Source organism: Artemia sp. Qi Xiang Cuo, chromosome 11, assembly GCF_049724085.1.
Source record: "Artemia sp. Qi Xiang Cuo chromosome 11, ASM4972408v1, whole genome shotgun sequence".
NCBI lineage: Eukaryota > Metazoa > Arthropoda > Branchiopoda > Anostraca > Artemiidae > Artemia > Artemia sp. Qi Xiang Cuo.
The window spans coordinates 4,372,603-4,391,236 of record NC_142804.1 but is presented as its reverse complement, the minus strand read 5'-3'; the positions used below and the strand labels follow the sequence as shown (position 1 = coordinate 4,391,236).

Below are 18,634 nucleotides of genomic sequence, written 5' to 3'. Positions count from 1 at the left end.
GAAATTTCAATTCGTCATCTACCAGGACACCAAGATCTCTCTCCGCCTGGCTGCTGGAAATGGCATTTCAGGACCCATCCCTATAATCCATATGGTACTGAGTGTGTGGGTTTTTCTTCCCAAGGTGGAGAGTCTTGCATTTTGATGCGTCGAATTCAAGCCTCCAAATATTAGTCCAGTGAGTGAATGTATCGAGGTCCAGTTGGATCGACTTAATATTCTCTGCTGTGTCTGCACGACCGATAAGTTTCGAGTCACCAGCGTAGAGGCTTACTTTGTTATTTAGGATTTTTGGCACGTCATTTATATATATATTAAATAAAGTCGGACCCAAAACCGTGCCCTGGGGGACACCACTTCCAACAGCGGCCACTTTGGAGAAAAACGTCCTTCCATCCTCGCCAAATACTTTAACCGTCTGTTTCCTATCTGTGAAGAACTGCATCACCCACTCAACCACACCGCCACTCACCCCAATAGCTTGGAGCTTGATTCGAAGTCTTTTATGGCAGACTTTGTCAAACGCCTTTGCCAAATCGAGTAGTATCATATCGACTGGGAACCCCTGGTCTAGAAGATCGGTGATATAATTATAAGAATCAATCAAGTTTGTTTCAACCGACCGACCAGACCTAAAGCCATGCTGACATGATGAGAATAGTTTATTGGTTGTCAAGTGTTTCAGGATTGCAGTGTTAACAATCGCTTCTAGTAGCTTCCCGACTGCAGAAGTGACACTGATTGGCTGGTAAGTGCTTGCGTCCTCTTTGCTGCCACCCTTATGTATGGGGGTTATGTGGGCCATGCGCCAATCCTGTGAGATACACTTTTCATCAAGGGATTTCTGAAAAAGGTGAGTGAGCGGGCCTGATAGTTCAACATGCAATTCTTTAAGAAGCCTTGGGTGTACATCATCAGGTCCCACCGAGTTTTTTGGATTCAAATTTTTTAGGTGTGCCCCTACATCTACCCTATTGACGGTACTCGGGGGCATAGGGGTTATGATGGTATAGGGGGGGGGGTCTGGAAGAGGGGCATTATCAGGTGGAGTAAATACAGATGTAAACTGCCTATTTACGGCATTGGCAATTTCTATTGGGTCATCTATTATACGGTCATTCTCTTTAAGTTGTGTAACAGAGTGTCTACCAGGTTTACGGGCTGAGGCATAATTCCAAAAGTGTTTTGGATTTAAATTGCATGCTGCTGCTTCAGCCTCCTCATGCTGTTCAAATAACTTACTGGATAGATTTCTGACTTGATTTCGTGTCTTGGTACATTTTGTGTAGTGGTTCTCATTGTGTATATTCTGTTTATATAGTCTCCAATACCTTTTCTTCTTATTTCTTGCTCTCTTCAATTCTTTGGTCATAAATGGTAGCGTTTTGGTTTTACGAGCCCATCTTACTATAGTATTTTTCTCTGAGACCTCTAGAAGTATTTTCTTCATCATATTCCACGATCTATCAACATCATTCTCAGTGATAAAGGACCAATCGTGCCCCGCCAACTCTTGCTTCATCAGACGGTAATCTCTGTACACATGTTTGGTAAAAACTGATTTTTCTGGATACAGTCTAAGGGAGCATCGTATGGCAGCGTGATCGCTTGCACCGAAGGGTGGTAGTGGGGCCACGGTTAAGAGCACTTCATGGTCGTGTACTATTTCAAGGTCCAGCCAAGATGGGGGGTGGCCATCCCCGTGCCTAGTCAGAAAATTTACAGCTTGGTAAAGTGAATAGTTAGCTAGACACTCAAGAAATGGTACAACTTATTTCTGTCCAGAATAGCCACAGCCATCTATCCATTGGACAGAACGTAGGTTAAAATCCCCGACTATGAGAAGGTTTGCTGTCAGCGCAATTTTTCTATCAATTGATTTTACTACTTCAAAAAGGGACCTTTCTAAATTAAGGGAACTCGGACTTCTGTAAATCGTACCAATCTGTATTGGCTCACCAGGTAGGTTTATAGAAATCCACACTTGTTCTAGGTAAGGCTCATATTCAATATTAATATTTCTTACCTGGAAAGTATCTCGGATGTATAGGACGATTCCCCTTCCTTCCTCCTTTGATAGGTTGCTGATTATTTTGTATCCCGGTATCTGTATCTGTTGTTCCGTCAGAGGGATAGCAGTCCTTTTCGGTTTCACTTCACAGAAGGCATAAATATCTGAAGCACCTGATGTAATAACACACTTAATTTCTTGAAACTTTGAAGTTAGACAGTCAACATTGCTGAAAATAACACTAAGGGCACTAATCTTCCCACAGCTTCCACTATCAGAGGGAGTTGATGATCTTTCAGAACTCGGTGAATCAATGGTTTGTCCAGATCTAGCACTGTAAAAACAATCGTCCGACTCCCCTGCTAGCAAAAGTATCACTTACATCTAATAATGCACTAGAAGAGAATCTATGTACAGGTTTCGGCAGCCCACTTAGAGTTCCATATGAGTTGGAGGGGCTGGAGGTAGCAAGTTTTTTTATACGATTTTGCCAACCGAAATCCCAATATCCTTCTCTCCATTTGCTCGCCAGGCTAGGAACTCTTAATAGAGCTTGGTTCTTTTAGTCCGGTCTGCTTTGGATACGTCGTTCCTGAACTGAATTCTACCAGTTCCTCTATTTTCATACGACTTCTGGAGATTTTTTTTATTTGTTTCAAGGTTGACAACGGAAAAAATGATTGGTGACTTTGAGCTAGTTTGGTTATTCGGGTTGGCTAAGCGACGGGGATTTATGACGGATATATTTGGAAGGCTATACTCTTGGGACAAATACTGCTGGATAAATTGTCCGTCGTCTGGTTTTGCCGGCACTCCAAACACAACAAGGTTCAGTTTACGTCTCTGTCTGTCTCTATCTTCGACTATTAACTGCTTCATTTTGTTCTCTAAGTGGCTATCAAGATCGGTTTTTAAAGCCTGTACCTGCGAGACTACAAGACAATTCAGCAAGTCCTGGTCGACGGCGGCGCCAGACGTTTGCTCGAGGGTATCTATCCGCGTCTCAATGGCTTGAAATCTATGATCCTTGTCTTTGATCACTTCACGCTTAAACTCACTAAAAGACATTTTGACGGCATCTTTAATTTTCACATCAAGATCCTGAATGACCGATAGGGCCGGTTGAAGCCGTTCAAGGGATTTGGTAATAGCATTTTGGATATCCAATGCATTTAGTCTTGCTTGTTTGTCACCTTTACACATAGGACAATGCCACTCGTATCCAATACGCCTTGTCATCTTTGTTAAGAGAGTATATTCTGGCTCAGTCATTTCAAGACAATCTATACAAAGCCATCGATTGCAACCATCACAATTCATCGCACTTGATTCTTCATCGAAATTACAACCACAAGCTGCACACTGATCAGTTCTTTTTTTAGGACTCGTGCGAGGTCGTTTTGGCGGCATTTTTACAAGTATAGGACGAAAAGCCCTTGCCCCTGGGGGGCTGTGTCCACCCTGAAGACATGGTTATATGCTTGTTGGAATGTTGGTAATAAAATGGCTATTTCCCAATTTTGATAAAATGCATTTGGGAAAAGAGGATGTCAGATAGGAGGGGGGAGTGGGCTAGTTTCCCTTCATCACATTTGACTCTTAAAAGGGAACTAGAACTAAACATTTCCAATCAAATGAACCTCCTCTAAAGTTCAAACAACCACCCCTTCTGTAAAAACTTTATATACCCCACAGGCATAACTTACAACCCTTACCCCCTGACTCTGGGGGTTGTGTCAACTGTGAAGGCCTTGTTATGTGATCTTTAGTCTGTTTTTGAACAAATGGCTGTCTCAAAATTTCTATTGGATACATTTGGGGAATATATGATGTGGGGGGGGGATAGCTGACCTCTGATCCCTTTGATTCTTAAAAAGGGCACTAGAACATCTGATTTAAATTCCAGTGAACCCCCTCCGAAGCTTATACAACCTCCCTTTCCATAAAAACCTTATATGCCCTTGGGGCATAACTTAAAACCCTTGCGCTGAAAACTGTTTGTGTGGGGGGGGGGGGGATTGTCATCCTCAAAGGCATAATTTCTCAACCTTTAAGCTATGCTGAACAAAATGGCTATACCTAAACTGCAATTCAATGTATTTGGGGAAATGATAGGTCTAGGAGGGGTTGGTTGCCCTCCAATCACTTTTGAATATTAAAGAGGGCACTAGTCTTTTCAATTTCAAACTGAATGATCCATTTTTGACTCTCAAAAAGGGCACTAGAACTTCTTATTACCAATCCAACAAGCCCTCACCACAGTTTATATAACCTCCCTTTCTATTAAAACCTTATATGCCTGCAGGGCATAACTTACAACCCTTGCACTGAGGGCTGTGGGGGAGTTATCATCCTCAAAGAAATAATGTCCAGACCTTTCAACTATGCTGAACAAAATGGCTATCTAAAAATTTGGGTAATGTTTATGTTAATGGACTATTGGTAGCTAAGAAACAAACTTACCTTTATAGTCAGAACTGCATACTGAATCCAAATTTAACATTCATTTGCATTGGAAATGAACTTTACCTCCCCCCCTATAGGCCTATATACCAATTCAGGATATGTATTTGCACATTACAGGGATGGCGGTAAAGTTCAAAATTACCTCTATAGTCAGAATTGCATCCTGAATCCAAATTTAACATTCATTTAAGATCAAAAATGAACTTTACCCCCTCCCCTAATGTGCAAATATATACTCTGAATTGGTATATACAGAAGTGGGGGTAAAGTTCATTTGCAATGCAAATGAACTTTAAATTTGGATTCAGGATGCAATTCTGACTACAGAGATAATTTTGTTTCTTAGCTACCTGAACAGTCTATTAAAATAAATATTACCCTTAAAAAGGGCACTAGAGCTTAAAATTGCAAATAGAATGAGTCCTTTTGGAAGTTTCTAAAACATCTCCTTCTGAGCAAAGTGCCCTGGAAAAAAAATACATTGTGGCCCCATTGCTCTTTACTTAGGCAGTGCCATTGTGCTGCCTATGAAATGTGAGGTAAACTTGTTAGGCCTATTTGGTGAACTTAGGGTAAATTTCTAGTAGGCCTTATAATTTAGCTATGATGAAAGTTAAAATGTCATTTGATGCCTTCTTATACTCTTTCATAATTCAATAATCTCTAATGGAGGTAGTTGCATCTTGAGCCCTTAAAGGGGCCCCAAAGGTATTTCATTTTTGTAACCACACAAAGAGGTTATCAACAATAGGCCCTAGTTAAGTTATTGAAAAGTGGTTAAAAACATATTGCTAGTTTATAAACAGTATCAAATATCTCTGATTCAGCAAGTGTATTCAAGAAAAATCTAGACAAAGAATGACTACAGCAAGAGTTCCTGTACAACTGAGAAGCTGCTGAGTCCTCAAGCAAAATTTAGCAAACAACCCATAGAAGTCATGATGGAGCATTACAAGGATGAAAATCCTTAATTTTGCTCCAAGCTGCAATTTAAGGTAATTTATTAGGCAACTCAAATATAAACAATTTTCATGCTGTTTTTCAAATGCCTTTGACAAAAATAGCACTGAATTCTGTGATTTGAAACTTTGCTGCCAACAATTCAGGGTATAACCTATATTTGCACATTAAGGGGGTGGGAGTGGGTAAATTTGTGGTGGGCCATATAATTTAGCTAGGATGAAAGTGAAAACATCATTCAATGCCTTTTTAAGGGGCCCCTTTAAGAACTCAAGAAATTAGCTCCAGAAGCAATTAGCCTAGCCTATTGAATTATGAAAGAGCATAAAAAAGGCATCAAATGATGTTTTCACTTTCATCTTTGATAAATTATTTTCACTTTCATCTTTGAATAGGGAATTCAATGGAAGGCTTATTCAGAACATAATACAAACTGCACTGCTAACAGTGGCTGAAGACCTAGGCCTATTGAAACCATGTAGACAAGGTTATTTCAAAAGTTTTAGTGAACTACTTACCATCAGAAATCTCTGAAACACAACAGGATAACAGCATCAAAAAGACTAGTGCAGCAAGGCTATGAAACATTTTAATTCTTTTGTGAAATAAGATTACAATAGGTCTCTATTCATTTAGAACATAGCCATCGTCTTTTCTATTTGAAAATAAGCAAAAAGATTGTCAAGGAAAACAAAAAATCTATCGAACTGTACTCCGAACGACAGTCACTTTACCAAATTTAGCGAAATATTACCCAAAAGCTTAGTGGCTTTGTCAAAATATTTTAAATTCATAAGATTTTTTTTTTTGTATGTGTGTGTGAAGAATTTGGAATTTAATTATGGCTTACGTCAGGAATATTTTGCTTTATTATTTTTCCTCTATAATGTCGATCATTATTTACATTAAGAAATAGGTAAAAGTCTAACTTCATGAGGTTTTTATCACAAGCGTGTACCCTATGCCAGATTCAAAACAGCACATTATATTTTAGAAAGCTGCGTATAGTTCTTTCCTGGTGCAAAGTAAGATGGTTCTGTAAGTTCTTGTCCAAGGCTCTTCAGTCTCTAAAACGAAATGGGAAATTTATTGTCTTCATTTCATGTTTATGCTACCGAGTGGAAAGCTCTGCCCTAGCAAGATAGCAACGGTTTTAGTCTGAGGCTAAGACTCAAACCAATCACGACGTATAACAGTTATATGTTCCAATCACCAAAATATGTTTCTAAAAAAATTTACGGCAGCATTTAAGATAAAAAAAAAAGCACTTTGCAAGAGACTGGAAAGTGTTGTAATCAATTGTACCTAGCCATTTCCGTTTGTAATGTCAATGCACTTCATTATTTCACAGTTGCCTTTTGGACCGAGGCTGAGGAATGGTCTCACACAAGCTTCCTGACTTTTGACGTTTCATTCATTACCCCAGATATTAGAGTTTATACTTTGCTATTTTTGTTAGATATTAAAAACTTGAAAAGCAGCAAAATATTAATAATTCTTGTCTTTAATAATTATTTTTTTGACATTGAGTAAAGATATAATCCTTAATAAGCTAACACAGACAAGCAATTTGATAATATTTTTTTCTAAGTTTTATTATATAAAACAGAGGATCGTAAAAAGATAGAAAAAAGCTCATTCATCACATTTTAAATTCCTTTTGGAGGGTCAAAAGTTATCAGAGGCCAACCTGACACCAAATAAGTTAACGCCTCCTGTATCCCCAGGACAATCAAGCGTAAATTTTGATACGGCCATCGGATACACAAAAAGGTGACTCCGGGGCGTCATGACTGTTACAAACCAAAGGGGAAGTTCCCCCAATTTATACAAATGGCCCGAAAAGAACAATAGATATACGCTTTTGTCTTCTGCGACTTTGTTTTCAGAACCCACAGTGATGACATTCTGCTCTCCTTCTCCAAAATTTTGTTTATATTTTCAATTGAGAATGATAGTGGGCCCATACTGTGTAAATTTGCAACAATTGCAATATTTTGGAATTGCTGCACTAACTACGCTCAAATAAGCATAAGTTAATTAATTTGTTCGTCACAGAGACGCAGTGTGGTCTGGAAAAAGATACTTAGTTTAAGGTATTGCGTCAAAAATACGTTGTATATATTAGGGATGAGACCAATCACGTATACAGCTATAAATTCAAAATTTCTTTTGGAATTTGAAGACAGAGAAAACTTTGCCACCTTCACTGGAAATTCATTTTACATTTAGGCAAGATTAAAGAAGAAAATTCACATTTCAAGACTTGGAATGAACCCAATTTATTGAACTCTCTCATAAAAAAAAAATGAATGAACCGTTGGTTAATTATTTTGTTTTGTATAAATGTGTTAGTTGTAATTTTAATACTTTAGCATTTCTACTGATGACGATTGCTGTATGTGTGATGATCCAAATACCTGGACTTGTTCGAACCTGTTTTCACTATCTAAATAAATGGACTTATGAAAGATCTTAAGCCGAACTGGCCAGCCATGACAAAAACCAACAGAGAAAAACCTAAAAAAAAAACAAATAAACGAGACTGTGGCCAGTGGAGAGAAAAGAAAACAAACAAATGCAAAACAACGGGGATATTTCGCCTGTATCCAAACAAGGCGTCTTCAGCACGAAAGAAACACAAGAAGAACAGGATAAAAAAAAACAAGATAAAACTAAAAACCAATAAAACCCCCACCAAAAAAAAAAAAAAATGTACAATTAGCGCAAAATGATCCACGTAGGGAAAAGATGCTATTATAGAGTTACTTCAGTGAGGACACCAGAGTAACCGAGGAAAAATAAAAAAACTGTAAATTAATTTAATTATTCTGTTGCGAAATAATCCTTTTGTTAGCTATTACTGAAGCAAATTGTTTTGGTCTAGCAGGTAAAATAGTCCCCTGGTGTTTATTTACAATCTTAACTCCCTTATTGACTGTTGATTCAGTCTTTAGAAGGTTATTATAAATTGGGTCAATATTTAAATTACCTGTGTCCCTATTTATCGAAAGGTTAGCAAACATATGTTTTTTAATTTCTATGGCTTCCCTCGCCCATTGAGTTTAACCCTTATCATTTGAAATAGCAAAGGCTTCATCAAATTTTACAAAATAGATCTGGCTGAAACCAAATATGCTCTGCTAAAGCTGAAACAAAAGTTTCTGGAGGCTTGCTTAATTGTAGGGTTTTTTCTATTGAATTTCGGTGTTCAATAAACCTTTCAACAAATTGTTGGTGAGTCTTACCAATATAGAACTTTCCACAGGAACAAGGGGTTTTATAAACTCCACTTTCTAAATTTCCCTAGGCTAAATCCTTTCCTGAACTAAAGAAATTACCCATTGATTTCAACAATTCGAAACATATATCAATACCAAATTTACATAAAACCCGTGAAAGTTCTCACCCAAACGAGCTACAAATTGTAATGAACTGAAACTTTCTGATGCATCTGAATCTAAAGACTGAGAAACCCCAATAACCCCACTATCATGTTTAACACGTCCATTTTCAATTAATTTGTCAATGAACTAATTTGGGTAATTTTTATAAAAAAAAATATCCCTCAAGTATAACAATTCCAAATTCAGAAATTCCTTGGAACAAATTCTAAAGACTCTATCCACTAGTAAAATTACAACCCACCATTTCACCAACAAAGGGTGGCAAGAATGAAAATTCAAACACCTATCATTGTGCGTTGGTTTTCTTTAAATCGAGAAAAGTAAATGGAGATCCCTTTTGATTAATTAAATATCCAGAAAAGGTAATTTATTAATATCCTCAAACTGAACTGTAAATTTAATAACATTATCAAAACTATTTAAATGCTTACAGAATAGGTCTAAGGAGTCCATTCCATGTTTCCAACCGCACACCGTATCATCCATGAACCTACCCCAGAAGCAAGGGGAGATTCTAAAACTGTGTATAGCGGAGGTTTCAATGAAATCTATGAAAATATTTGCCAATAAAGGAGAAAGAGACGCCCCCTTAGGTAACCCAAAAATTTGTCTATAAAACTCCCCGCTAAAACCAAAATAAAAAGAAAATTGATTTGCTAGAATAATTAGTCTCATAATGACTTCAATATCCAAACTGGCTAAAGTCACATCTTGTATTAAATCAAAGTGTTTTTCTAATTTATTTCTTAAAATGTCCTCGCACCTTTTTAAATCATAATTTGAATACATGGACACAACATCGAAACTGCAAAGAATTGAACTATCCTCCAACGTGAAATTTCGCAATTTATTAGTAAGATCAGTCTAATTTTTTAAATATAATTTTTGTGTTCCCAAAAGAGGACGCAATGCTACCGACAACCATTTTCCTATTTTTGAAACAGGTGACAGAAAAGTTGACACAATGGGGTGGAGGGGGGCTCCAGTCTTATGAATCTTAGGTAGACCATAGATCTTGGGTGCCGAACAACCGCTAGGATAATATTTGTTATAAAACTGTGGGGTAATGTGAAAATTATTTTTCATTGACTCCAATTCCTTTCTTGTTGATTTTCCATATTTATCTGTAGGATCAAAATCAAGTTTTTTGTATGTAATAGTGTCAGAAATAATGGATTTCATTTGATTATTATAGTCTTCAGTGTTCATAATTACGATCGTGTTTCCCTTATCGGCTCTGGTGATAGTAAGGAATTTATCCTTTTTCAAATCTGAAAGGATTTTAATGTCATTTTTTTGTGAAATGTCTTTACCAATTAAGCTCATATTAAAGGTGTTTAGTTTTCTTACGATCTCGGCTCTAAGTTCTTGAGGAGTATCAACTTTATCTATAGAAGCCATAATTCCTGACTCCACCTTTGAAATTATTTTTGAATAGGAGATTGGTGTTGGAAAACAGAACTTAGAACCCTTCGACAAAACGGCTTCCTGTTGAATATTAAGAGGTCTAGAAGACAAATTCTTAATTGCTGGACCCAGACAATGACGAGGATAAGAAACATCTGAATCTTGGAACACCTCAAACAAAAGTTTATTAAACTTGTCAACCAAACGAACCTTGGACAAATGAAAATCAGGGCGAAAAGATATAAAGGCCATTTCATTAATTCGCATAAAAATTTCAGATGGAAGTTTCTTCCTCAAAAGGGTTTCAACAGAATTTAAGTCCTTAGACAGTTAAAAACGTCTTTGTTTCTGTTCAGAAATTATGTGATTTAAATCCATTAAGCTTAATTTGTTTTCTAAATTTGTTTCGTTTTCAATTCCAAAATGGGTACATATTTTAAAAGGTTTCGGAATCACTGATTCCTTCTTGCAATTTTTTAAGAAAATTTGTTGATTTAATAGATCTGCATTTTCTCTAACCAAAGAAAATAATAGTTGACAGATGCGGCTGTTCGTTGCCCGTACAAATGACGAATGACACATCTTAAGTTTAACTGGAATGCAATGACAAAAAACCAACAGAGAGAAAAATATAAAAAAAAACAACAAACAAACGAGACCATGTCCAGTGGAGAAAAGAAAAGACATATGTAAAACAACGTAGATATTCCACCTGTATCCAAACAAGGCGTCCTCAATTTCGGATCAAATGAGCCCCCTCCAAAGTTAATACGACCAGCTCATCCACAAAAACCTTATATCCTAATAATAGGTAACTTACATAAGTTAACTCCACCTATTGTGTACACAATGTATGGTTTAACTGCGTATGTTTTAACTTTTAAGTGTATGTTTTAACTCCGCCTATTGTGTATACTTTGGTGTGTACGGTAGCCAGTCCTAAGCCTGGATAAAGTGAGGAGGGTTGGGCTGTGGGCTTGCGACCTACACCCAGGACATTGAGGGGAAATCCTCGGTGGAAAAAGCCTTGCAACTGAAACGTCTACAACTGCTTCGGATACAACCTGCTTCCAGATAACGACCCCTGCTTGCCCCTGGACTCGATTTTTGACTGCAAAAGAAACACTGAAGATGGGTTATTGGAATGTGAGAACCATTAGCCAGATTTCGAAAACAGAACAAGTTATTAAGAGATGAGACAGTATCTGATTGACATATTGATTCTCAGCGAAATAAGGTGGACTGGAAGTGGTTTAGAGAAGTTTGGTGATGGATACACTATGGCCTATAGCGGAGACTCCTCGATGCACCGGCCTGGTGTGGGAGTTATGATGTCACCAAGCGCACAAAACGCAATAGCGAGCCGGAACCCAGTCAATGAACGTTTAATGACAGTTCGCTTTGTCTCCAACAACACAAAACTGATTATAATCGCATGTTATGCACCAACAAATGAAGCTGATGATGACGAAAAAGACACTTTCTACAACATGCTGCAGGGAGTTACTAGGATGTCCCTAGCCACGACATAATGTGTCTGTGTCGTTGGTGACAAAAATCCCAAAGTTGATGCGGACCGCCAGTACTGTCCACAGGTTCTAGGCTGTCACGGCTTAGGAGAAATAAACGAAAATGGTGCACTTCTTGTGGACAATGCACTGAGTAACAATTTAATAATAGGTCGGACTTGGTTCAAGCAAAAGACAATTCATAAATACACATGGATGTCCCCAGATGGTCGAACAAGAAATCAAATTGATCACTTCCAGATATCAAGACACTGGAGAAGCAGCCTGCTTCATGTACGTGGCTTTCGAGGAGCGGACGTGAATTCAGATCACATCCTTGTCGTAGCTAAATAAGAGTTAAGCTAAAAGTTCAGAAACAGAAAGCCAAGAAGGTTACCAAACAATTTGACAGCGACAAGTTGAAGGATCGGGATATGCGCAGAGGTTTCTGCATATCTCTGCAAAGCAGATTCGAAGCCTTAAACATACTTGACGATGTCACATATGTGAAACGTGTCTGAGCCTCAATCAAGAAAACGTACCATGAGGTGGCTGAGACGACCATAGGATTCAAGAAAAGAAAGAAAGAAGATTGGATATCTGATAACACCTGGGAATACATAAGTAAACGAAAGGAAACCAAAACAGCTATCCTGAGTTCATCGAGCCCTGATCAAAAAGAACGGTTACAGATCCGCTATAATGAGGAAGATAAAGCTGTCAAGAGAAGTACGAGAGGAGACAAGAGAAAAATGATTGAGGAGAAAGCGGCACTTGCTGAAGAAGCTGCCGAAAAAGGAGACTCGAAAATAGTATATCGTTGGACAAATGAGATAGTCGGTAAGAAAGCAAACCGGTCGTCTCTAATAAAAGCTGAGGATGGAGAGCTAATCTCTGACCCCCAGAAAGTTGATGAGAGAAGGGCGTCACATTTCGAGAAAATCTTGAATAGACCCCTACCTGACGACCGAGAAATAGTGCCTGACACACCATTTTTACAAATTGACGAAGTGCTGACCCTCCCAGCACCGAAGAAGTACTAATAGCTACGAAAGAGCTGAAAAATCGGCGTGCACCAGGAAACGATGGAATCAGAGCAGAAATGCTCAAGGTATCCCTTCGAGCCTCTATAGCTATATGGACCGCTCTTCTAGTGAGTATCTAGAACAGCGAGACAGCGAGAACAGCGAGCTGGAAAAGCATGTCCAAGCGTTTGAAAATATGTGCCTTAGAAGACTCCTGAACATACCGTGGCAAGAGAAGGTTATGAATATAGAAGTTCTTCAACAAACTGGTCAGCCTCTTATTACCAATCTCCTGAAGCGAAGGAGATGGACCTACCTTGGTCACGTCCTTCAAATGCCTGGTGACCGACCAAGAACCGTATACGAGTGGCGCCCAGAGGAAAGGCATAGAACAGATGAACTGAAACAAACCTTGAGACGACAGGACGACCAGGACTTGAGGACAGCAGAGCTATCATTTCGACCGCAATGGGAGGACGTCACTGCCACAGCTCCGCTCCGAGACGTCTGGAGAAGCTTTGTAGACGCCCTATGTACCACACCTGGCCCTGAAGGAACTAAGGTCTAAGGTTACATAAGTTACAATCCTTACACCGGGGGCTATGGAGGATTTCTCAACCCCTAAGTTATAGTAATTTGAATTTTGGACTATTTTGAACAAAATGGCCATTTCAAAATTTTGATAAGATGTATTTCGGGAAGAAAACACAAGGGGGGGGGGGAGCTTGTTACTTTTTGGTCACTTTTGATTCTTAAGAGGGGCACAATAAATTTAAATTTCTAGTCGACTGAGCTTCCTCCACATTTTATATGATCACGCTTCCCATAGAAGCTTTATATATTAATGATGGGCAGCTAGTGTAACCTGAACCCCTTTCCCCCAGGGCTGGGGAGATTCAAACCTGGAACCCTAGTAGATTAGCATTTGGACGATTTTGAACAAAATAGCTAACTCGAAATTTTGAATAGCTAACTACAAAAGGGCATGGAGGGGGGGGGGGCTAGTTGCCCTGGGATCTCTTTTGACTCTTAAAAAGTGAACTAAAACTTTCAGTTTCTAATCAAATGAGCCCTCTCTGGAGTTTATACGAGCATACTTACCATAAGAACCACATACACCCAGGGCATAACTTACAACGGCTACCCCCGGGCCCTGAGGGGTTGTGTCGACACCAGAGTTTTTGTTATCTCACCTTTTAATTATTTTTAACAAAATGGCTGTTTCGCAATTTTTATCTGATGCATTTGAGGGAAAAGGGCGTGTAGGGGGGGAGGGGAGGCTACTTGCCTTCCGATCTCTTTTGACTGTTAAAAAGTGAACTACAGCTTACAATTTCCAATCTAATGAACTCTCTCTGACGTTTACAAAAACTTTAACTTTTCAAACAAATTAGCCCTCTCTGAAGAACATACGAGCATCCCTGCCATAAAAACCATATTTACCCCAAGTGAATAACATAGAACGCCTGTCTCCAGGCCCTGGGGGGTTTTGTCAACACAGGAAATTTTATTATCTGACCGTTGAACTATTTTTAACAAAATGACTATCTCAAAATTTTTATCTGATGCATTTGGGAGGAAAAGGACGTGGGGGGGGGGCTAGCTGCCCTCCAATCGCCTTTGACTCTTGAAAAGTGAACTACAAATTACAATTTCCAATCTAATGAGCCCTCTCTGAAGTTTATACCAGCATCCCTTCCACAAGAACCATATATGCCCCCAGGGCATAACTTACAACGCCTGCCCTTGAACCCTGGGGGCTGTGTCGACACCAGAGTTTTTGTTATCTGACTTCAACTATTTTTACAAAATGTCTCTCAAAATTTTTATCTGATGCATTTGGGGAAAAAAGGGCGGGGGGACTAGCTACCCACCAATCACTTCTGATTCTTGAAAAGTGAACTAAAACTTCCAATTTCCAATCAAATGAGCCATCTCTGAAGTTTATACGAGCATCCGTTCCACAACAGCCTAATATGCCCACAGGGCTTAACTTACAACGACTGCCCCGGGCCCTGAGTGGTTGTGTCGATACCAGAATTTCTGTTATCTGACCTTTTAACTATTTTTAACAAAATAGCTATCTTAAAATTTTACCTGATGCATTTGCAAATAAAGGGCGTGGGGGTGGGGATAGTTGCCCTCCGATCTCTTTTGGCTCTTAAAAAGCGAACAAGAACTTTCACTTTCCAAACAAATCATCCCTCTCTGAAGTATATACGAGCATCCCTTCCATAAGAACCATATATGCCCCCAGGGCATAACTTATAACGCCTGCACCAGGGCCCTGAGGGGTTGTGTCGACACCAGTTTTTCTTATCTTACCTTTGAACTATTTTTAACAAAGTGGCTATCTCAAATTCTTATTTGATGCATTTTGGGAAAAAAGAGTGTGGAGGGGGGGGGCTTTTGCCCTCCGATCACTTTTGACTCTTAAAAACTGAACTACAACTGTCAATTTCCAATCAAATAAGCCCTCTCTGAAGTTTATAGGAGCATCCCTTCCATAAGAACCATATAGGCCTCAGGGCATAACTTACAACACCTGCCCCCAGGCCCTGGGGGCTGTGTAGACACCGGAGTTTTTATTATCTGAACTTTGAACTATTTTTAAGAAAATGGCTATCTCAAAATGTTTATCAGATGCATTTGCGAAACAAAGGGCGTGAGGGGGGGGGGGGCTAGTTACCCTCCGACCCGTTTTGATTCTTAAAAATTTGAACAGAAACTTTCACTTTCCAAACACATTAGCCCTCTCTTAAGTATATACGAGCATCTCTTTTATAAGAACCATATATACCTCAGGGCATAATTTGAAACGCTTGCCCCCGGGCCCTGGGGGGTTGTAGCGACACAGAAAATTTTCTTATATGACCCTTGAACTATTTTTAACAAAACGGCTATCTCAAAATTTTATATGATGCATTTTGGGGAAAAAGGGCGTGGGGAGAAGACTGCTGCTCCCCTGTCACTTTTGGCTCTTAAAAAGTGAACTACAACTTTCAATTTCCAATCCAATGAGCCTTCTCTGAAGTTTATACGAGCATCCCTTCCATAAGAACAATATATGCCCCCAGGGAATAACTTACAACGCCAACCCCATGGCCCTGGGGGGCTATTTCGACACCAGAGTTTTTGTTATATGAAATTCGAACTATTTTTATGAACCTTTTTCTTTTATGAAAGTTGAACTATTTCTTGAAATTTGAACTATTAGAAAAATGATTGAGGAGAAAGCGGCACTTGCTAAAAAAGCTGCCAAAAAAGGGGAATCGAAAATGGTATATCGTTTGACAAACGAGATAGTCGGCAAGAAAGCAAACCTGTCGTCTCTTATAAAAGATAAGAATGGAGAGCTAATGTCTGACCCCCAGAAAGTTGATGAGAGATAGACGTCATATTTCGAGAAAATCTTAATAGATCCCGACCTGAAGACCGAGAAATAGTACCTGACACACCATTTTTACAAATTGACGAAGTGCTAACCCTCCCAACACCGAAGAAGTCCTAATAGCTACGAAAGAGCTGAAAAATCGGCGTGCACCAGGAATCGATGGAATCAGAGCAGAAATGCTAAAGGTATCCCTTCGAGCCTCTATAGCTATATTTACCGCCCTTCTAGTGAGTATCTAAAACAGCGAGAAGATTCCAGTCGATTGGACTAGGGGAATTCTAGTTAGACTTTTCAAGAAGGGAGATGCACTAATATGTGGCAATTGGAGAGGTATCAATTTAACGTCGGTTCCTAGTAAATCATTAGCCACAATCATACTGCATCACCTAAGAGCAGCCCTTGACTCACACCTTAGGGAAGAGCAACATGGATTCCCGTCTTATGAAAAGTATGCTCGTATATGCTTCAGAGAGGCCTTATTTGAACTTCGTATAAGCTCGTATAAACTTCAAAAACGTGATGTCCATTCTCCTTGTCTGCTGCTAGTCTTTACTCCACAACCTGATGACTGCCGTAGAAGGTAGTCCATTATGATTTCAAACAGAAACAGAGATAGAACGCATCCCTGTTTAACACCAGATATTATCCTAAAGAACCGTTTCTACCCGTTTTCGGTTTTAACACAGCATTCACTACGTTCATAAAGAACTATTATCATTTTGACTAGTTTCTCCGGTAATCCATAATAGGTTTGTGTTCCATTCTCTAGACTCCTCCCCCATTAGTCTGAGGATGAAAATTAGATCGGAACAGGATCTACAAGGCCGGGTCGTTTTGACAACCCGCATGCAGATTGTGTGTTATGATTAAGTTCAACTTCTTCTCAACACTCCCTGAAATTTGTCCCTTAATACCCTTAGCTTTAGTAGTAGTGGCAGTCGTAGTACTAGCAGTAGTAATAGTATTACCAGTTATACTAATAGCAGTAGTAGTAGCGGTAGTTGTACCAGTAGTAGTAGTAGCATGCAAATCTTGCCTTTCGGTTAGTTCGGCATCCCTACAACAAACCCGGTAACTTTTAACTTCATACTCCAAGCCACTCTTAAGATATTTCTTATACGCCCTTTCGACAATCTGCATGCACACAGTGTGTTTCAGTTTTGTTCAACTTCTCCCTCAACATACCCTGAAATTTTCATCTTCATAACCTTAGCCATAGTGTTAGTAGTAGTAGTCAGGCCTATTAGTAGTAGTAGTATGCACAGATTGCTTAAAGTCAGTCGAAGATCCTTCTCATCATGTCTTGGAAGTTTCAACTTATACTCTAGGCCGTTTTAATTTATTCAACTTCCCCCTCAACATTTCCTGAAATTTTAAACTTAACACCCTTAGCTTCAATAGTAGTCACAATAGAAGCAGTAGCTATAGTATTAGTAGTAGTGGGTACGGATTGTCTTTTGGTCAATTGACTATCCCTTTCATATTTCCCTGATAGTTCCAATTTAGTATATATTCTTGAATTACGCACTTTTGACAATCCGCATGCACGTAGTGTGTTTTGACTCGGTTCAACACTCTTCTCAGCATTTAATGAAAGCTTCACTTGAATGTCCTTGGCTAGAACTTTCAATTTCCAATCGAAAGAGTCCCTTACAAAGTTTGTACAACAGCTCTATCCATATGAAAAATTCATTGGGGGAAAAATGTTTCACTGTCGTAAAATAATTCCTGGCCGTTTTACCCTTTGCTATTTGTGTTATGGAAAGTCAGTGTGGTCTATGTCGCTATTTACGTCTAGCTAGAATGGTAGAAAAGTTAAGAGGGTTAGGTCACGCTTAATGGATGAAGGTTAATACTTCGCCAAACATTGTGCTTTTTGGCTATTTATCCAGATGAAGAAAAAGCAGGAATTTTTCACTTTTTGCCAAAACATTGTACACAAAACAAGAAAAGCACAAAACATTGTGCTTATTGGCTATTCATCTAGAGCCAAACAAGGAGGAGGAATTCCTCAGGTGGGATGAGAAGAATTAATAAGAAATAAGAAAATTTGAACTTCAATGGAGAGATTAAAGGGTGAAGCTTTGAAAAGACTTAGGCAGATGAAAAACGTAAAGGAAACCCTAGACAGTCAATCATTTTGATCAAAAGCTTCCGTCAATCAACTGATTAAAGCATGATTGACCGTCTAGGAACCAATTGAGTAATTCAAACTTTCTATCAATCACCGTCAACGCTTGAATCAAGCGTCAAACAGGTTCCTAAATGGTCAATCATGCTTTAATTAATTGATTGACGAAAGCTTTTGATCAAAATGATTGACCGTCTAGGGTGTCCTTAACTAGATAGATTGGCATCAGATGGCTTGGTGTTGCAATGACTTGTCAGTAGAAGCAGTATTAGTTGTATCATCCTTCATCCATGCTATTGATCTGGCAATATACCAGCTTATAAGT

At 38.9% G+C, this 18,634-nt stretch overlaps 3 protein-coding genes across 3 annotated transcripts in view; 2 read left to right on the top strand and 1 right to left on the bottom strand.

Annotated features, from left to right (window-relative positions):
• LOC148946554 (27 kDa glycoprotein-like) overlaps positions 1–6,080 on the bottom strand; it is an 81,582-nt gene extending 75,502 nt beyond the window's left edge. The window contains exon 1 of the mRNA XM_089097436.1: positions 5,956–6,080. Within this exon, the coding sequence (XP_088953562.1) occupies positions 5,956–6,025 (70 nt within the window). The 5' untranslated portion in view covers positions 6,026–6,080. The remainder of the gene's footprint in view (positions 1–5,955) is intronic.
• Positions 6,081–11,444: 5,364 nt separating this feature from the next.
• Positions 11,445–11,783, top strand: LOC148946553 (protein CFDP2-like). The gene has a single exon (XM_089097149.1). The coding sequence runs from the start codon at positions 11,445–11,447 to the stop codon at positions 11,781–11,783; it is 339 nt and encodes a 112-aa protein (XP_088953275.1).
• Positions 11,784–12,896: 1,113 nt separating this feature from the next.
• On the top strand, positions 12,897–13,352 carry LOC148946552 (uncharacterized). The gene has a single exon (XM_089097144.1). It carries the CDS (start codon positions 12,897–12,899, stop codon positions 13,350–13,352), a length of 456 nt encoding a protein of 151 aa, XP_088953270.1.
• The last annotated feature ends 5,282 nt before the right edge of the window (positions 13,353–18,634 follow it).

Bases quoted from the DNA above. Each gene is read 5' to 3' on its own strand.
- LOC148946553 (XM_089097149.1), top strand. From the start codon at position 11,445: ATGAGACAGTATCTGATTGACATATTGATTCTCAGCGAAATAAGGTGG.
- LOC148946552 (XM_089097144.1), top strand. From the start codon at position 12,897: ATGGACCGCTCTTCTAGTGAGTATCTAGAACAGCGAGACAGCGAGAAC.